General features: G+C 46.7%; 1 protein-coding gene across 6 annotated transcripts in view; it reads right to left on the bottom strand.

Moving 5' to 3' along the window:
- The window catches only part of P4HA1 (prolyl 4-hydroxylase subunit alpha 1), a 28,118-nt gene extending 10,084 nt beyond the window's left edge, over positions 1–18,034 (bottom strand). For 2 of the 6 annotated variants that reach the window (XM_057381118.1, XM_057381123.1), the window contains exons 1-9: positions 17,954–18,034; positions 12,262–12,378; positions 11,333–11,429; positions 9,593–9,744; positions 8,747–8,884; positions 6,782–7,021; positions 5,753–5,943; positions 5,051–5,227; positions 1,309–1,379 (exon numbers count right to left, since the gene is read on the bottom strand). In XM_057381118.1, the coding sequence (XP_057237101.1) occupies positions 1,309–1,379; positions 5,051–5,227; positions 5,753–5,943; positions 6,782–7,021; positions 8,747–8,884; positions 9,593–9,744; positions 11,333–11,429; positions 12,262–12,349 (1,154 nt within the window). In that variant the 5' untranslated portion in view covers positions 12,350–12,378; positions 17,954–18,034. Of the gene's footprint in view, positions 1–1,308; positions 1,380–2,411; positions 2,483–5,050; positions 5,228–5,752; positions 5,944–6,781; positions 7,022–8,746; positions 8,885–9,592; positions 9,745–11,332; positions 11,430–12,197; positions 12,237–12,261; positions 12,379–16,916; positions 17,083–17,917 lie in introns of those variants that run through there. The other 4 variants (XM_057381119.1, XM_057381120.1, XM_057381121.1 and 1 more) reach the window with 4 other exon arrangements.
- Positions 18,035–18,817: the final 783 nt, after the last annotated feature.

Below are 18,817 nucleotides of genomic sequence, written 5' to 3'. Positions count from 1 at the left end.
TTTCCAGTGAGATACTGAAYTTAAAAACTTAGTAAAATGTGGTTTAATTCTAAGAGTTCCTTGGGTACATTGGAAGAAAGTCCCCAGTGCCACATTTTTGAGCACCGAACCTTATTAAGAATTGAAGAATCCCATTCCCCAGGGTCTRTCCTGGGTTTTTAATTGGCCTTTAATGCTGGGTGGTGCCTTGTCCTATTTTTTCTGACTATGGCATCTGCAATACCTTAGGGACTAGCACTTCCTACTAATGAAAAATCACAACTCTAAATAARAAGTTCTTTCACTAAGCCYCATSTATTTAAATAGGGACCAATTATGCATCCCAAATTCCATTAGTAATCTGGTCACCTTCTCYCATTCCTATCATTAGCACATCAAGTTTGACATGAGGGGATGTTGGAATGGATGAAGGAGATTCCTCAGTAATACCCCCGAGCTGTCTGGCACAGAGGAAAAACCCCACAAGTGAATAAATGAAGCCTTTAAAATACACAGTGACAAATAACCAAGGGAGGTAAGACACAGACAGAACTGAACGTTAAAAACAAGAAATAAAAATTAAATGCAACACACATCCAACAGGAAGACAAATGCTCCTAAAGTCACTCTGTGGGGGCAGTTCAAAGAAGCAAACACATAAGAGCTACCCTGACAATTTYGAAAGGATTCCCACTACCTGCACATGACAGTGAGCACACAGGCTGCAAAGGTGCAAGGGATAAAAATAAATATTTTCAACTTGCCACTGGAGTGGCCTTAAGGACCTTGACTCCAATGGTTTTCCCCTTTTTCTGAGACTCATCATCATTTCTGAATCTTATCACCTTCCTGTGATCCTATATCTGGAAGCATATATCTGAAGCATCAGACCTTACTGAAGAAAAATCAAATTAAAGCCCATCAGCTCCAGGCCATTGCAAGTTCAGGGGTTTGTTCAAAGCAGCTGGAAGAACACTGGGTTCCTATTCAAGCAGCAACCACATTCCATCATTTCACCAAGAAAACCCCTTAAATCCATCAGCTAGCTTGAATGTGCAGTGTTGGCAGGAATGCCAGCAGCTCCTGGCTCTGAGCAGGGGTGGGCACTGAAGCTGAGGAGCAGAGGGGAGCCAGGCAGGTGCCCCACACCCATGTTTAGTATGTTAGTGACAGCAACAAGCCATGCTCAGCCACAGAGGGCACTTCCACCACTCTCTTGGCAAGAAAGGCTGGAGAATGAGAGAAGTTACACAAAATCCTTGCCCACATTGAGCGCTGAAGCGGCACAGCCCAGGACACAGTTCCTCACAAGGAATCCCTTGCCCTTACCTCTTAGAGACTCTGTAATGTGCTGTGGTCAGTTTGCCAGTCTCAGGGTCATGAACAGTAGCACGGCTCAGCTACAAAAAGAGAAAGGACAAGGCTTACCCACCTCGCAGGCTGCGTTTTGGCCAAGCCCCAGGTGTTCAAAGGGTTCTGATTGGTGCGGATGCGATGCTCGCAAATTAGCAATGGTTGGAAGGGCAACACAAGCTGCAGCTGCCATGTCCAAATCACAACAAATTGGTTGGAATAATTTGGTTGGATTGTCCTTTCACTTTTTTCCTCCCTTTTTTTTTTTTTTTGTTTAAAATCAAGACTTTCTGCAAGTAATTTATGATGCTGAGTTTCCCAGACAATTCCTCCTCACCCAGAAGTTTAACTCATCCCAGAATTTTGGCTCAGTGCTGATGGCCTGTGCAGCCAATCTTTAATTACCACAGCTAAAACCAGGGGAGGGCAGGCAGGGGCAGGTGGTTTCTTTCAGATACAGCCAATTTTGGAAAAAAAAACTGGCTAAATTCAGCACGTGTGGTGCTTAACAGACAAGCTGAAAAGAACCAGAAGCCCTGTGGAAACGAGCCTGTGTTCTGCCAGGTTTGTGTCAGGCAGGAGGTAAAGGAGCCCAGCTGGGAGTGTGGGATTATCTTGGACAAGGAGATGTGTTTGTGAGCACAGCAAGGACCTGAAGCATCTCTTACACTCCTAAAGGCACTTCAAGGTCTGCTACATTTTCTAAAGGAAGGGAGGACAATACTTGGTTGGTGAGAAGAGCAAGGGGAAAGGAATATATAGATTAAAAACAAAAACCAGATTTTACTGAAGGTTTTGGAGCATCTTGTATTTCTCACACTGACTGTAGAGACTTGCTTGAAAAACACACACTGAGAAGGCGACCAAAAAGGAAAGAACAAATCAAAACACGCCCCCAGAACTTCCAGCTGAAGGAAAAGACTGAGAAACTCAGCAGTAACAGCCGGTTACAGATCTCATGGAATAATCACATGGTGGACTACACAGTTGTCTCTTCAGCCAACCTCTTGCTTCCCCATAACGAGCAGGACGTACACACTCATTACAGGCCCAAAACCTCTGGCATAGAGCTCTCTTACCTTTTGCTAATTCTGTAATGTGCCGTCTCCAAGGCTCCCGTTATGGGGTTTGAAATGGTGGCTCGCCTCAGCTGTGAAGCGAACCATCAGAAGTTGCATTACAAGCACAATCTGCATGCCAGCAATCCGACCATTCAGAAGCCTGGGGAGGGGGGACACCAGAGCCACCGCCACCGCCCCGCCACCGCTGCTCCAGGGGTGGGAGGCAGCCAGGGGAGGCTCCAGTCTTACTACAAGAAAGGTCTCTTGCCCAGGTTTTTATTGAGGTTTTCCACAAGTCCCTTTTCCAGGTGTGTAGCAAGAACAGTTGTCTGACTAAAGCCAACTTTATTTTTTTTGCATGGCAACAACTGCTGGGAGCAGCAGAGCGGTGTGGCACATGTACAGCTGGTGCTTTGTGACACCGTCCTGCCCCTGCACAAGGAGTGTGACAGCTACAACAAATCCAGGCAGCACCATAAGCCAAAGGTGAATAAACCCTTCCTTTTTGGTTCTTCCTGTACCAAAAGCAGCACTGAACTCCTTTGTGCTCACACGAACTTTTGCTTTACCCACAATCACGTTTACACAGAGTGGGAACTCCTGGCTCAAGGCCTTCCCCTCTGCTGTGCTCCATTTACTCTGTGCCTTCCCATCTGGGTCAATATTCCACCTCAGAATTCACATGCACCCTTTAACTGCTCACACACTGCCAGACACTCTCCATCACTCATAGCTGGAAAGGCTGAGGTGCAGAGCCCCAATTTTGGAACAGCCACAATGTCATACCAAGCCCCAATTCCAAGGATTTTTTTACTTTTAAAATAAACTAAACAAACCAAGGCCTCTCCACACCTACTGACAAAAGATACTGGGAGCTCCCAGTCTGCAGCCTCGGCTCTCCTCCCCTGCAGACACATAAAAAACCAAGGCACAAACTGCAATTCCAGAGAGACTCCAGAGCTGAGTAACGAGGTTTCATCCTGCCAGCACGGCAGAAGGCTGGGCACAGATCAGCCAGCATTGTCTCTTCCCAGAGGATTGCAGCATCCTGAGCATCAGCAAGGAGGAGATGACCTTTCAGTCTCCAAAAAAACAGCCCTTCAGCTGCTGAGCCGTGCAAGGCTCAGCCACAGGGAATAAGTGGAACAGGAACTGCATACAGATGCTCCTGTGTTAAAGGTCTTTGAGCTGAATGTTTGACAGGAAAACAACGACCTCAGCAAGTTCAGAGCTTACAGTCACACATTTACAGATTGTCTACTCGGTAAAACAGTGCTTTGGTCACATTCCACAGGTGCAATGGCAGCATGCACAAGCAAAGGGCTCTCAACACCAACAGACCAACAATGGGAGGGGGCTGATTTTCAGTTCTGCAGCAAAGCTGCCTGGCAGGGGAGCAGGAGATGCCTCAGGTTTGTGAAGGGAAAAACTTCTACTTCCTGCTAACAGCTCACAATGTTACCTCAGAAACCTCAGAACAGAATCACCGAGGTTGGAAAAGACCTCCAAAATAGAGTCCAGCCTTTGATCAATCCCCACCTGAGTGTCCAGAGTGCCACATCCAGGCCTTCCTCAGACACCTCCAGGGATGGGGACCCTGTCACCTCCCTGGGCAGTCCCTTCAGCCTGACAAACTTTGGGAAGAATTTCACTGCAATGTCCAACACATTAGGCTTCAGGAGGCCTGAAGATCTCCTTGAGGTTCCCCAGCAGGCAGGGCAGTGGCCAAGGACAGCCTCACCCCCCGGGTGCCCATGAACAGCTGCTCCACCTCACAGCATGCCAAGCCAGCAGCTTCTCCTGCACTGAATGCTCTTATTCCCCTCCATCCTTATCTCCATCTGCTCGGCTCGTTCTGGACAAAAAGCCATTTAGGCCAAAAGCAAAGGAAAAAAAAACAGGCGAATTACATTTCTATGAGTTTAAATCTTGTTTTAGAAGTCGTAGATAATGAATGGGAAAAAATTAATTTAACTAACTACATCTCYTAAGTACATTTGTAGATGCAGAGTTGCACCAACTGGATACAGAAGGCAACTCCATCAGTTGGCTGTTTGCCTGTTTTCTGAGACAGTGGAGCTGCCCTGCTTTACTCCTGACTCAGAAACAAAAACCTTTGCATCCAGTGTCTGAAACAGGGCTGATGAGCCACCATTGTCAATAAAAATGCAAAAATCACTGATTCAGGTGCTCCTTCATCTGCAGGCAACTTCTAAGCCTGAGAGACCAAAGTCAGTTTTATACCAAAATGGGAAAATACAACCATTCTTTCTTGTCTATACAGTCAGGTGACATTCCAGCCAGAGGAATGACTGCCTTTCTCTTCCACAATTAGAAAGGAAAAATCAAAGCCAGAAAACCCAACAAAAGTCAGGAATAGTCCTATACACCCTCACTGCAAAATGTTTGTTTTCTGTTGGAGAACATTCTCCAGCTAAAATTGTGTCTGCTGGAAGAGCCTGACAATCCTGCACTGCTGTCACCTCGCTCCAGTCATCACAGAGAATTCCCAGCTTTCCCAGTCTCCTTTAAAGAGTGTCACCAACAGCTGCCAGGTGAGGAAAACAAGGTGTGAGTGCACTGCACACACCCTGCATGCCAGAGGAGACAGCCACACACACTCACACCATGGAATTCAGGCAGTGTAAAGCATTTACCCTGGGCTTGGCCAGCTCCTTCACGGTCTCRATCTCCTCGTCGGAGATGATGTCCAGGAAGCGAACGATGCGGGGTTTGTCCCACTCATCCTCCTGCTTGACAGGCCCCAGGATGTACCGGGGGTTCCTGTTGCCGTCGTAGTAGCGGCAGAAGAGCCTCTTTTGTCTCCGSGGGGTCTGCAAGGGAGGCACAGCGAGGGGGAGTCAGAACTCCCAGGGATATTGGCATCTCCAGGGAACAGAGCATCTTTTGGGCACTCAAACCATTCACTCTCCCCACCTTGTTACATCACAGGTTAGAGAAATGCTTTCTCTTTTTTCTCTTTTTTGAGARGTCAGTACTGTCTGCATGTTAATGTTGCTGTACAACACTGCAACGAGCATTACTTCACCAACCTCAGTAAAATAATTTCATCACAAAAAACCACCCTTATTTAATTCTGTATGTAACCCCAGAGTTCCAACATCCTTATTCAATTAATTACAGTGATGGAGCACATCCAAGCACATCCCCAGCAGAGCCTGGGGCAGTGTTACTTTCTGTCTACTGGACAAGACTGAAACAGGGAAGAAATCCAACACGGGATCCTCAACTCTGCACACTCATCCAGCTGCTCTRACAACTTCCTCACTTCCACACCACACACAAATTCCTGACATTGTTTGGTTTCAAACATTTGAGAACAGTCTACTCCACTTTACCATTTTGAGCCCCTCCCCACGGCACAGCATTTCGTACTTCCTTCTCTCGGGCAGGTAATCCTTTTTCTTAACCTCAGTTTCCTTCTCCTGCTGGTCTTCTGAATCCGTGCTGGATTTGTTAGCTTCTTTTTCTTTGGCCATGATGTATTCAAAGTATTTCATGTTYCCATTTGCTCTTTGATGTTCAGGATCTATTGACAGAGAAGCAGACGGGGATCACTGGCAGGTTTCCAGGGAGGAATCATCCAGAAATGGTTATTTACAGAAAGCAAAAGGAAACAGATGCAACACAACTGCTTCTCAAACCCTCACTGCACATGGGTATTCCAGCACTAGGGAAAAGGGTTTGGCCATTCCAGCCTCTCTCACTAGAGAGACAAAGGAATGGGAGAGGAAGAGAGCTGGAACAGCATGACTGGCTGCAAACCTGAARATTCCCTGGTGGGATTTAAGATTTCTGGTGACAAAGCTTTTTACCTTACAGAATTAGCTTCRGGAATTAAATAAATGGCTCTCAGTAGCCTTTCATTATCTTCTCTTGCTATGTTAGGGATAGTTCTSATCTTCCCAGGGCATCCTTTACACAGTTAATCAGTGGAGTATTTACAGAATAAATACTTTCATTTTTCATGAAACAGACTCTTATCTCACTGTCTTGTATTCTGCATTGCTTGTTTTTCCAAGATTTTCATCTTCAGCATGCTGAATTTGTATGTAAATCATCTGCAGAGATTTCAGTATCACCAATACAGGTTTCCATTTCACTAATTTTGGCTTTGCCTCTACCTAAGGGGAAGTAATGTCAACTCAGGAAAGCAAAATGTAGGGAGAGAACCAAATTTCAGGCAGCAGTGACTAAGATGGGTAAAGGAATAGAAGCCAACAGGAGGCAGAAAACCCTCCAGTAGAGAGGAGCAAATTCCCATCTACAAAAGTAAAAATGCCCTTTAAAAATGCTTCTACACAGAGTCCAGGCCAGGCTGCCCTCCCCAGGACAAACCCCCAGAGCAGGGTCCCTGTCCCCCATACCCAGTTCCAGGAGGCGCCTGGTGAGCGCCATGGCCTTGCCCAGGTCCCCCTGCTGGTACACAGCATAGCTCAGGTAGTCCAGGATGTAAACTTTGTCTGCAGAGGACACTTCTCCCTCGTCCAGCTGCTTCAGGGCTTGCTCCATCCACAGCTCCGTGTGGTAGTAGTCAGCCTCCGTGTAGGCAATCTTCCCCAGCTCAAAGCAATCCTCAGCTGTTAGAAAGGATTTGTGCTTCACACCTGGGGGTGGAAAACAAAACAAGTGGAGTTTACACGGATTCCAGAGAGGTCCTCAGAGAAACATTCGAGTTATTTCTCACTGCTCACAGCAGGATTTTATTTCTGCTCTCCCACAGCTCCCTTCTGCGGTAGCTATTTGTTCAAGTCTCTAAAGCCTGTAAATCCTTGGCACACAAGCACTCAGATGCAGTTTTCCATTGCCAGAATACCAGCAAACAGCTAAATGTCTCTACCACGAGCAAAAAAAATCAAATTACACAAACCTTCCTTCCTCAAAACCCCAACCACTTCGAGCAAGAGCAAAAAGCAGCCAAATAGGAAGTTTCAGAACTGTTTTCAAGGATGTCCCATTATCTCTTTCAAAAAGTTACTGAATCACAACCTGTCAGTGACGCCTTGGTGGGGGAGGAAAAGGAAAAGATCAGAGAGTAAATTCCCAGCTGCTTGAAATTTTTTCAAGTCAGTCRTTTTTAGAAACATTTTAAGCAACCTCTGAAAGATTAAAGCACTAGTAGGCAAATTACAGATTCCTATTTTTGCCTCTGGAAATACAGGCCCTATGAAAAACCAAATTTTATCTTGTAAAAAGGAAACAGGACCTGCCAGTGTTACAGCTAAAATTACCTCCCTGATTACATCTTAATCCAGTCTGAATTTCTCACAGCAGCTCTGCAGTGCTCAAACAGGGCAGCTGTTCTGCTGTTCATTCCTGCTCCTTTCACTAAACACCTTGTGCTCCATCCTGTGATGGGCAGCAACTGCAGTTTCCTGAACCTGAAGCTGCAAACTCAAAGGACACAAACATTTGGCAGTAGCTGAGATTCTGGACCAAATGAAATTCGATTGGAAAGAAGAAAAGGAGCACAAACAAGCAACCACATGGGAAGTTCCCCCTGGAGCTCTCCAGAGTCCAACCTATTCTCCTTTATACTCCAAAATTTCTAGGTTCTGCCATTACACTTAACTGCACACAGTCTGAACAGCTCAGTGCTTTAAAAGCAGCAAAACCTCACTTTGTATTTTTTGGCTGTTTGAAGAAAACAGCAACAAGCTCCTTATTGTAAGAGAAAGAATATGTAGGTCCTTGAGAAGGGCTTGAACCAAACCCAAAAGCAAGGTTATACATCATAACACATAAAGCCAATTAGCCCTAATTTTATTAGGCATCTGACCACAATGAGCACTTGCAAAAACACAGATGGATTGTACAGAGCTGATTTTTTGCCAGCTGGCACAGGACTATTTTTGAACAGAGGAAACAAGGAAGACTCAGCAGAGAAAGTTTTCTGATAAAAAAACAAGCTGTGTCTTCTCCTGCACAGAGCACCCTATTAGAGATCAGCTCAGGTCTGTGTATGCACCATCTTTTGCTCTTCAGTTCATATAATCCCTAAAGTTTAAATTCAAAGGAACTTGTTGAAATGCACTGAGTTGTGCAATAAAACCAGGTATCTGCCAGTGTGACACAAGGAAAACCCTCACCTGGGCAAGATTTTATTGCTATTTTTATTAAAAACTATTAACACTAGATTATTTTACCATAACTAGAAGAAAGTTGCCGATTTCAACAAAAAAAAAACACCACCTTTTTTCATTAATTTTAGCCAGCTCTAACCCTTTTCTAATGTTCCCCTCAAGCTGAGCAGTTGAACAAGGTGGAACAGACCAAATGATTTGTAACAGGACATTCAGGAAATGGATAAAATGAGGACAGATGGCTCTTACCTGGCAGGTTCCCTCTGGAGAGGGTGTCTGTGTCCAGGTTGTAGGTGTCCTGGAGCCGCAGAAGAGCTTTGGCTGCACCAGTCTGATCCTCATCATTGGGGAAGAACTGCCTCTGGATTGTCATGTTGGAGATAAAGCCTGGAAAGATGGGAACACGTGGTCACCTCTGTCCTGGGAACTGTATAAACTCCCTGCTCCAAGGAAAGCCAAGAGCCACCTTCACACAAGTCTGAACTCAGCTCATGGCACGGGCTGCACAGGTTTGTTTGGGCTCTTTTAGGGGTTCTTTTTTTGTTTTCTTTTAAAGAAAGCAAAGGAAYAATCAGAAGCAAACACTTTTCTTTTAGCCTGCTCATTCAGAAGGGTTTAAGACACACTGGTGCAGATTTCCAGCTGGCAGGTGCAGAGCCTTTTCAGCTGCCATATTCAGTCCCACTCAGCAACAGGGAAGCTGAATGTGCTGAATCCTTATAACAGACTAATCCTGGGGTTTTTTTTTTTTTTGAAAGCTCTGCTTTTTTCTAATTCCTTATGACAAAGCTCCACCTGGTATTAATTAGCTGTTGAGACAGTCTCACAGGTCAAATATACCCATCCTAGCTTCCTTTTGCTAAATGTCTTTCACAGCCAAMTATTTCATGTTCTGTTCCTTGCAAAAGAGCTTTCACTCTTGCYGAAGAAATGAGGCAGCAACTGAATGTTTACTACAGTCATTCAGATTAGTTCCACRAATGCTCAGCCTCAAAAGCAGATTTGCAAATCTAATTCAACCCCTGACATGTGAAAGGCAGCAGCCAGGAACWGCAGTGAGCCTGTGATGCTGGGTTTTGCTGCAGGCACACTCACCATCTGACATGTCCTTCAGCACCAGGCTCTCCAGCTCGCCCCACTCCGTGTTGAGCCGTTTCATCAGCTTGAATGCATTCACAGGATGGCCCAAAAACCCCTCTGGGTCTTTTGTGGCAGTATCTGTCAGCTGATCCAGCTTCTCTGCCCATCTGTAAGGAAAATATTCATTTAAGCCTTGCAAAAATCTGCTGGTGTGCTAGAGAACTGATTTCAAGCTACTTAAGTTTCTTCACCAATAAAAACCCCCAAAATTGCAAGCTTCTACGTTATTTATATTTAGAACTCTTCTAAAAGGAACAAAAAGTGCTATTTTATTTTTTTATTAAAGCTTCCTCCTCAGCTGCAGCCCAAATCTTGCGCTGCTCTTGTGGCCTTTGTCGGAACCTGCTGAAGGAACTCCTTCCTACAARCCCCAAAAGCACTGTGCCAGCACTTCCATTATGAGCTGTCACGCAGGACTAATCAAAAACAAAGCTTTACCCACATTTTCAATCTTTTAAATGCCCCCTTTTTCCCCCCCAAAGCTTACAAAAAGGCAGTTCAATGTTTGTTTCAAATTGTTTTAGGTTTAGACAACACTCTTAKATGTGTGAGACGCCCCTTGCTTCTCACCACAAAGCTCCTTTCCATGCTGAAAGCTTGGATGGATTAAGAAACAGGTAATTCTCACAGTCCCAAATGAGCAGCCCAGATCCAGTTTCTGGTGCTGCAGTGGCAACTCAAATTTCTCTAAGTGCCACAAGTCATTCCCAACCCCAAGCGCCCCAAAACAAGCACAGCTTTCAAAAAAAACCCCAAGCAGATCTACAGCACGAAAGCTGCAGCAACGCCCTGCAATCAGGGTAAATTGATGCTAAAGAGCCACACCCAACAGAGAATCCCAAACTCCAACAATAAAGCAAACACACCATCTGTAGCCTGGAGGGAACTCTTTTTCTGGTTTGCCTGGATCAATCGTGCAGGTTTTACCTGGCACAGGGAGGTGTTTGCAGCTGTCACAAGTGCTCCAGTTTGCTCTTCCCACCCTGTCCCTAATTGTTTTCAATGAGTTTCAGTGAATACCAACTCCCAAAATCCTTCAGATGCCAACAAACAACGCTGGCATTTTCTTTCAGGTTCTTTAATCTCTCTGTGACAGTTATTTAGACTTTTCTGACCTGATAGGAAGAGCCTGTGATATAACAGAGTTGCAATGCTTCTACAATAAACTGCATTTACACACTTTTGGATGCCCAGCTGGGCGTTCCCATGTTAATTTGTAGCTGAAAAGAATACACTTGTAACATTCCAAACCTGTCAACAATTCCAGCTCTGTATTTTAAGTGATAAATATAAAAAAGTATCTTTCTTCCTGGATGGTGGAACAACAGAAAGTAATAGGCAAAGCCTAAATAAAAAACATCCCTCCATTTAGACCTATTTTAACATCCTCAAGACAGATTTATATGTRTTTCTGAAAGCAAGGAAACCACCCTGTTCAGTGATAAAATATGTCTATTTCTAGCTGTGATAAAATATGACATGTTGAGCTCTGGTCCTCGCAAGGTCAGGTCTCATTTATACATCAAGCAGTGCTCAAAGAGAACAACTCACAACAAGCACCCAGCAAAACCTGCTACTTTAAGCTCTGCCCCAGAGAAAAATTCCACTCATTTAATCAGCCTTRGGAAGCACTTTTTGCATAATGATGGACTCAAATTATTAACCATTAGCATTAGGAAACCAACTGCTGCTTACTTTTTTATCTGCTCCAGCTTGCTTTCCTCTGCCTTGATGTAATCTTTGAGTGACACAACGAGATCTTTTTCTGTATTAATTAAGTCTGTCATATGACCTAKGAAAAAATTAATTTGGTGAGTCAAGGAGAAACACAAACCCCTGAGAAWTAAAGCATTCTTCCTCTTTTCTACTTTCTTCTCTTCTACAACTCTTCCTTCCCCAAAAGTCTTTCTGAATTTACTTAAAAAGCCCTAAAGGAACATTTGAGCAAGACCTTTTACTTTTCTTTGAAGGAGAAAATCTCCTTCTGGACCAAGCTTGTTGCTATGGAAATTAATGTAATGCTGCATATTTATTATTAAAACTGATTTAGGATTCATTTGGAAAGGGAAGTAGTTTGCCACAGAGCAATCTTTCACCCAAGCATACATAATGGAGAGCAAATAAAGAGAAAGCTACAGAAACACACAGAGCCTTCATGTTTGATACACAACACTAGTCCAGGACTTTATTTTTAAGATTATATCCATGATTTCAAGGGATCCCTGCTATTAATTAATAACTGCTTCACCTCCTGCAAGCAGGCAGCTGAAATGGTTCACACAGGGGTACAATGCCCACCAGAACCCCAGGGCAAGTACAGACATCCTGCACCATTATGTATCCTGCACTGCTTCCTTCCACATGTGTGCAACACCAAAATTCCATTTAAATCCCAACACCTGCAAGAATAAATAGTGACCACAAAGCCTAGCTTGGGTCCTTAGACTGCCCCTGAACTGACTTTCAAAGCATGTTTCCCAAAAGAAAAGTCAATAATGTGGTAAGAACTAGGAATTGGGTTTAGTTTTGTACAAATTAAGGCCTTGGATGATTAACACACCATTGCAGAATCAGTTTTGAGGGCTGTCAAGAAAGTCTCTTGGTTACACCAAAGCAGGTCTCACCAATGGAAGTGAAGAAGTCTGTGTGGGCACAAGAGAAAGGCAGCAGAAATCCCAGGGCTAGGGCACACCAAACCTTCTTAAACACCATTGCTCAGCAGCTCTCACCTCACCACACACCTGTGAGAGAAACACAAAACAGATGAAACATCCCTGCTCACCAGAGAGATGAATCCACCTKCAGAAGGGGCAGCTCAATCTCTTGGGGCTGCCACTGCTCCTTGAGGCAGCAGCTCTCACAGACTGAGTCCCTTCTGCTGAGTTTCTTATACCTGCCTTGTGTGGCAAGAGAAGAAAGAACTGCTCAGGGACAGGGTCTGCACCACAACTCTTCTTTTTGACATCTAAGTCCCACTGCAGACAGAGCTGCTTTGCAAAAAGCACTGAAAAACCCCATCCAACACTGAAAAAAGCCAGTAACATCAAGCTAAATCACACATGTATCAAGTWCATCCACTCAATGGAAAAAAAAAATGTTGCCTTTTTCCAGTCAGAAAGATGCCAGTGGAAGAGGTCTAAATGAAATCCCTCCACAAGCAGTCCAGAGAGGGAGTTGTGTGCATGGTGCTGCTCCTCAGCTGCTGCCACCATGCGCCAAGCTCCACACCTGACACAAAAGGCTGCTCTGTCCCTCCAYCAGCCCATGGCAGCCTCACAGGCAGTGTTTCTGCAGGGCCAGCTGCCAAGCTCTCAGCCTTGCGGGATCCTGATCCCTTTAGCAGCCCAGGATTGCCTGGCTCCTGCATACTTCAGCAGTAATTATGCTGTCGTGGAATTCACAAGGTTTACTTTTTCCCCCAAACAAAAGCTCCGACTCTGAAGTACTGTATCCGCTCAGAAAAATTAACTGCACTGCATTTACTAACAGAAATAACTCTTTCAACAACACAACTAATGAAGAGAAAAAGAAAGCAAAAATGCAACAAGCTCAGCTACAAAGTGTTTTGGCTTATTTAGGGAAGAAAACAACATAATTTTTGTCAAGTAAACAATACCAAAGCAGGTGTGGTATTCACACAGGAAAGGTGCAAACAATCAGCAGAGTTCAAAAGTTATACCCAAATAAAAACCATCCCACCCACAAGTGGTGGTATTAACAGGGAACACATCCCTCACTCCAGAGTGCAGRATTTCTCCTCAAACTGCCCCTGAGGGTCAGGTCCCTGCTCTCCTTTCCASCTCCAGCACTCAGAGGAAGAGGGAGGCACTGGGGTTTGGATTTATTCTGGGGACTGCCTCTTGGACAGGACCTGCACAGTTGCACCGGCACCAACAGCAAACTCACACCAGCCTAGAAAAGCAGCACAACCTCCAACTCTTGTGAATCACCCGAAATCTGCACGACCACAACTGAAGGGCTGACACATTCCAACACATCCACAGGCAGAAATGAGCTGTGAAGTGAGAATTTGGAGAGGGAAGCCTGGAGCCCTCCTTTTCCCTCTCTTGAGCCTCACCAGTGCCCTCAAGCAGCCCTGCTGTCCCCAGCAGCATTCCTCACCTCTTCCTCCATGGGCAGCCAACAGGCKACATCAGRCTGTTTCAAACATWSCTCATAAAAYCCCAGTGATGTGTACCTGTAAAACCCCAGTGATGTGTACCTGCACTCCCACTGAAAGCATCACTCAGTTCCTATTTCACCCTGCAAACAGCCAAACGCTCACTCACTCGAGCCAATACATCTGTGAATCAGTGACAAAGCACAAACAGCTTYACTACACCATAAATATTTGCCAATTTTATCAGTACTGGGAATGCACTGAGCTATTTGTTTMCTGCACTCGGTGAAACAGAAGAGAACCTTCAGAAAGTTTAGTTGCTTACYATTAATCAAGATTAAACTTTTAAAAATATAAAGCAAAACCAACAAGCAAAAAACACTGAAAATAAGAAAGCAATGCTTTCTCTCTGTGCACTGCACTCAGTGACAACATTCCATCTTGTTTTTCCTCTTCTCCAGCTACTTTTGCAGCCTTCTCCAAAACCAGACTTCTCCAAGCCTGTTGCAACACTATTCCCACCTCCTTATCTCCACAGGCAGGAGATACTGGCAACAGCGACAAAACGCAACAAAAGGCGAATCTAAGGAGGCACAAACACGAAGTTTCTCACACTTAGGCACTAGAAAAGGCTACCCAGAGAAATTGGATCTCCCGTTCTTGGAAGAATTTCAAAAGGAAACGGGATGAACCCATGTGCAGCCTAACCAGACACCCCCCCAAGCTCGCCCAATTTAAGTTAAGCTCAACGACATCCAGAAGTCAACTCCGGCTTGATTTTCGTTTCTTTTCCTAGATTTCCTGTCATTTGCAAGGTCCCAGACTCCCGTACTAGCTTTCAGGCTTGCTCCCCTGGCAGGCGGAATGCAGAGCTGGCCGGGGAGCCCGGGGCAGCRGCCGGGCCAGCCAAGCTGGCGCTGCCCTGACAGCAGTTGCTAAGGAGCAGAGCTTTCCAACTCCGGCAGCAGCCTCAGCCACAGGTTCCYGAATCAAAGAAAACACAGCTCACTTCATATAGATGCTGGAAATCTCTCGGACTCACAGGCTGCCAGATAAGTAGGCTTTGATTTCTTCCTGTCGGTGACACGAAGTAAAACAAGATGAAAATGCTCTCTCCATTATGGCTGTCAGTCTCGCTCTCCTCCTCAGCCGTGTCCCACGAGGATGGATATKGAGCATCTCGGGGAGGAGGGGATCTGTGCCCACGCACACGAGTGGGAGCACAGCTGACAGCTCCAACAKAGGAGCTTTCCCAGGAAAAGTGCACTTACTAAGCTTTGAAACAGCAAAACGTGGCAGAGCAGGAAAACATGACGTGGGGAGGGGGGGGAACAGCAAAGAGCAAACAAACACATAGAAGTAAAACAAAGCAGCGAGCAGAGGAATGGCACTGCCAAGTGCAGCACAGGATTCTCTGAACACAAAACAAACATTTTTGCTGATGAAACTTCGAGTATTTTTTTGAGGAATTTTTTATGTGTTCAGCTCTGCTCTACAAGTAAGAAGATGCAAGGAGACAAGTGAAGATAAACTGCAGAGTGACATAACCTCATCACCATCAAGGTCCCACTAATCAGTGACCAGAAAATGCTCCTCAGACAAGTCTCCTCATTGCCAACTCTGAACTCCTAGGGGCTTACCACGATTCAGAAGTCAGGATAAAAAATGGGCACTGAGGGGGTACTTCAACATGGAACAGTTCTAACTTCATTCCAAACCAGCTTCTTTATTCAGGTAACAAATAACTGGCCTGCTCAAGATCAAGTCTGCTGCAAGGCCAGAAGACAAAATTGTATCACCAAGAGCCTCAACTTTTGATTCAAAGATGGGTACCCATTCTCACAGTCCTTATTGGACCCCACTACATGTGAAACAATAATAAAACCCCTTCAATAGCTCAGCTGAGCTTAGGGGAAATGGGAAAGATGGAACCARAAGTGATAGCTGCTCACTGCCCTAACCCTCTCCTGTCTCAAGGACAACCCAAGTTACAGTCTCATGACACAATGTGACCGAAAATACTACTGAAAAGGAAAGAAGCTTCCCAAAATAAGTACTAAGAACATTTAGCTGTCATCATTTCTTAAAGGTCTCACAGGACAGAAGCACCAGAATGCAGTCCCCAAGTCCTCCAGCACATCCAAAGGCTGTTTCAAAATTAAGATCCAAGCAATGAGAGAAGAAAGATTTTCTATAATTGCTGCTACCAAAAGAACAGGGCATGCTTTAGGCTCCTTCTTATGACACAGTTGTAATAGAATTTATGATATACAAAAAAATGTAATAACATAATAAAAGGTGAGAACCAGTTTTAGAGTCAAGAAGGGTGCTCTAAATATCGTTTACTGCAAAGACAACATTCATGACTGAATACAGAGCAGTTGTGCTTGCACAGAGATTTGTGCTTGAGGAACTGAAACAAGTTTTGCCTTGATTTCCTCCAGACTAAGACTGAATGGACACAGCCCTCAGARCCCACTTGTTTTAACTTCCCAAGCCAAGACAAAGAACACTGGGGATGGAATAGAGCAATTATCTTATCAGACACAACAAACAGGAGGCTCTCCTTCTGCTCAAGGATTAGCGGAGTATCTACAGAGAGATACACAATGTTTTCAGATATTAAGCATGATTACGAAGAAAGCAGGACAATCCCACTGATCAGTTGAGTTTCTTCAAGGAACATACTCTTTGAAAGAAAAAAGGTTTCCACATCTATATCAACCTCGGCACAGAGGCAGAGCTTCCCTCCCCCAATCCTCTGCTTATCCTCACTCCTTCCAAAGTGTAACTCACTGCCTGTCATTTGAGTTTTTCAAACCCCACTGGGCACTTTGCAATCCACATGCAAGCCCCAAAACCACAGCTTTAAACGCTAGATTTTAAAGCCATTCATTACAGAATAACACTGAATTCTCAGCAGGTCAGAGTTGGCTTGGGAAAGAAAACAAAGAGGAAGAAAGTTAATCAGTGCTGGTTGTGTCAGCACATACTTGAGAAGCAGTGCAGAGTACTCCGGGTCAAATCAAATAGTTCAAGGCATTAAAATCCATCCAGCAACAGTCCACGAGTAGCRGTGGATGTAGATCAGTAGGACAGAGAACATCCCTGACCCCAAAGSCAGGCCTCTGCTTCCCAGACAACCCAGGAACTCATTACCTTTAYTTTCCGCCCCTGGCACAGCACTGTCTGCATCCCGAGCCAGCAGCCCCTGGCGCTGTGGGAAGCTGCATTTATTTACTCCTTGTAACCAATGGCTCCTTTCATTCACTAAGACCTCGAGCACCGAACCTTTTCTTTTAAGAAGCAGGTGAACACTTCAGYGCTCTGCATTCTTCTTTTAATGAAAGCAGGGGGAAAAAAAGTGAAACTGAATGCTGGGCAATCTTTTCCGTTTGCAAACCCAAAAGATCTTTCCTCTGGGAGCRCACAGCTTTTCAGGTAAACTGAAAGATTTATTCCACGAAGTACACATGACATTTTTATTTCATTATATTCACCAGCGTGCTCAAGGCTCCAGGCTGGAGTTTCTCTTGCTAGCCAGGCTAGATCCTACCAAAACACCCACTGAATGGCATAGCTTACTACAAAGGTGGATGCAAAACTCCACGTGAAGTGGCTGACTGCAACCCAAAGCAGCAGAGGAAAATAAAGACAAGCTTCACTCCTGGGGGCAATCCCCGCATACAGCGTGTGCTAACGCCGAAGAAGTTTCCATCCCTCCCAGCACAAAGCCGTGCGCTCCCGGACAAGGGACACCAGCAGCGGGGCCACGGGCGGGGCGGGACCGGCAGCGGGAGCCACCTGTGCCACCGGAGAGCCGGGGAACGGAGCCCAGCTCGGGGGGACAACTCCCAGCACAGCGCCGGGCGCGGGGAACGGGAGGAGGCAGAGCAGGAGAAGGAGGCGGYGGCTGTGTTTAGTCTGCCAGCCGCGGGGAAGCCGGCGCGGCGGCGCCCTCCCGCCCCCCTCCGGAGGCTGCCGGCTGCCGTTACGTAAGGGCCGGGAACACCGGCCGGGACCGCCGGCACACCGGCCGCTCGTCGCGGGGAAGGTGGGAGCGGCGGAGCGCTGCCACGTATCGCCCCCACCCACAGCCGCCCCGGCAGCAGCCGCCCGGCCCCGCAGCACCCTCTCCCTGCCCCACCCGCCACACCCACCCGCGGCCGGCACGCTGTGGGGCGGCCGGGCCTCACCAGAGCACGGGGGGCGCGGGCCGGGGTCCGCACCACAGCTCCACCTCCTGCCCGGGGGCTCCACCGACTGAGCGCGCCCAGCCCCGCCGCGCCTCTTATAGGCGGCATGGCCACGCCCCCTTAGGCCACGCCCAGAGGGGCGGGGCGAGCCGCGCGCTACGTGAGCCCGGTCACAGCGGCGCAGACTGCACCGCGCATGCGCCGCCGCGGCTCCACGTGGGTCCCGCAGGGCTCCACCGGGACAGCGAACACGTGGAGCCGCGCTTGGGATCGGGGACGGCCACCGGGACAAACACCGGGACAGCGAACACGTGGAGCCGCGCTTGGGATCGGGGACGGCCACCGGGACAAACACCGGGACAGCAGGGACTGGGACAAGCCTCACGCCAAAAGTGGTGGTTTTGGGAGAAAAGTTGCCAGAAAAGGCCTAAAATGCCGGGACGCTACCCTACAGGGCAGCTGRGCTGAGCATCACAGAATGAATTAGATCGGAAAAGACCTCTGAGYTCATCGAGCCCAGCCTAGGMAGGTCTGTGCCACACCACTCTCAATGCTTTCGGGTACAGGGTGGGATTGTTGGGTTGTCCTGGGCAGGGCCTAGGGTTGGAGTTGATAATCCTGCTGGGTCTCTTCCAACTCAGCCTCTTCTGTGATTCTAACTCCCACCTCCGGCAGCGTCCCTGTTTCCCCTGACAAAACCTAGGCTGGGGCCCCGCACGGCAGCCGAGGTCCCACACCCAGGAGCGGGTCGGGGAGGGATCGGGATCGAGTGATCCCAGCTGACACTGCTCACTCACTTTGTCCTGCAAGCCCACCTGAAGACATTTCCATACTGATGATGCCTTCATTGAGTGCAGCTGCTGA

The sequence above is a fragment of the Malurus melanocephalus genome, unplaced genomic scaffold (genome assembly GCF_030028575.1).
Source record: "Malurus melanocephalus ecotype Western Australia unplaced genomic scaffold, MMel_1.1 scaffold_491, whole genome shotgun sequence".
NCBI lineage: Eukaryota > Metazoa > Chordata > Aves > Passeriformes > Maluridae > Malurus > Malurus melanocephalus.
The sequence above is the reverse complement of the archived record's forward strand: the minus strand, read 5'-3'. Positions and strand labels throughout refer to the sequence as shown.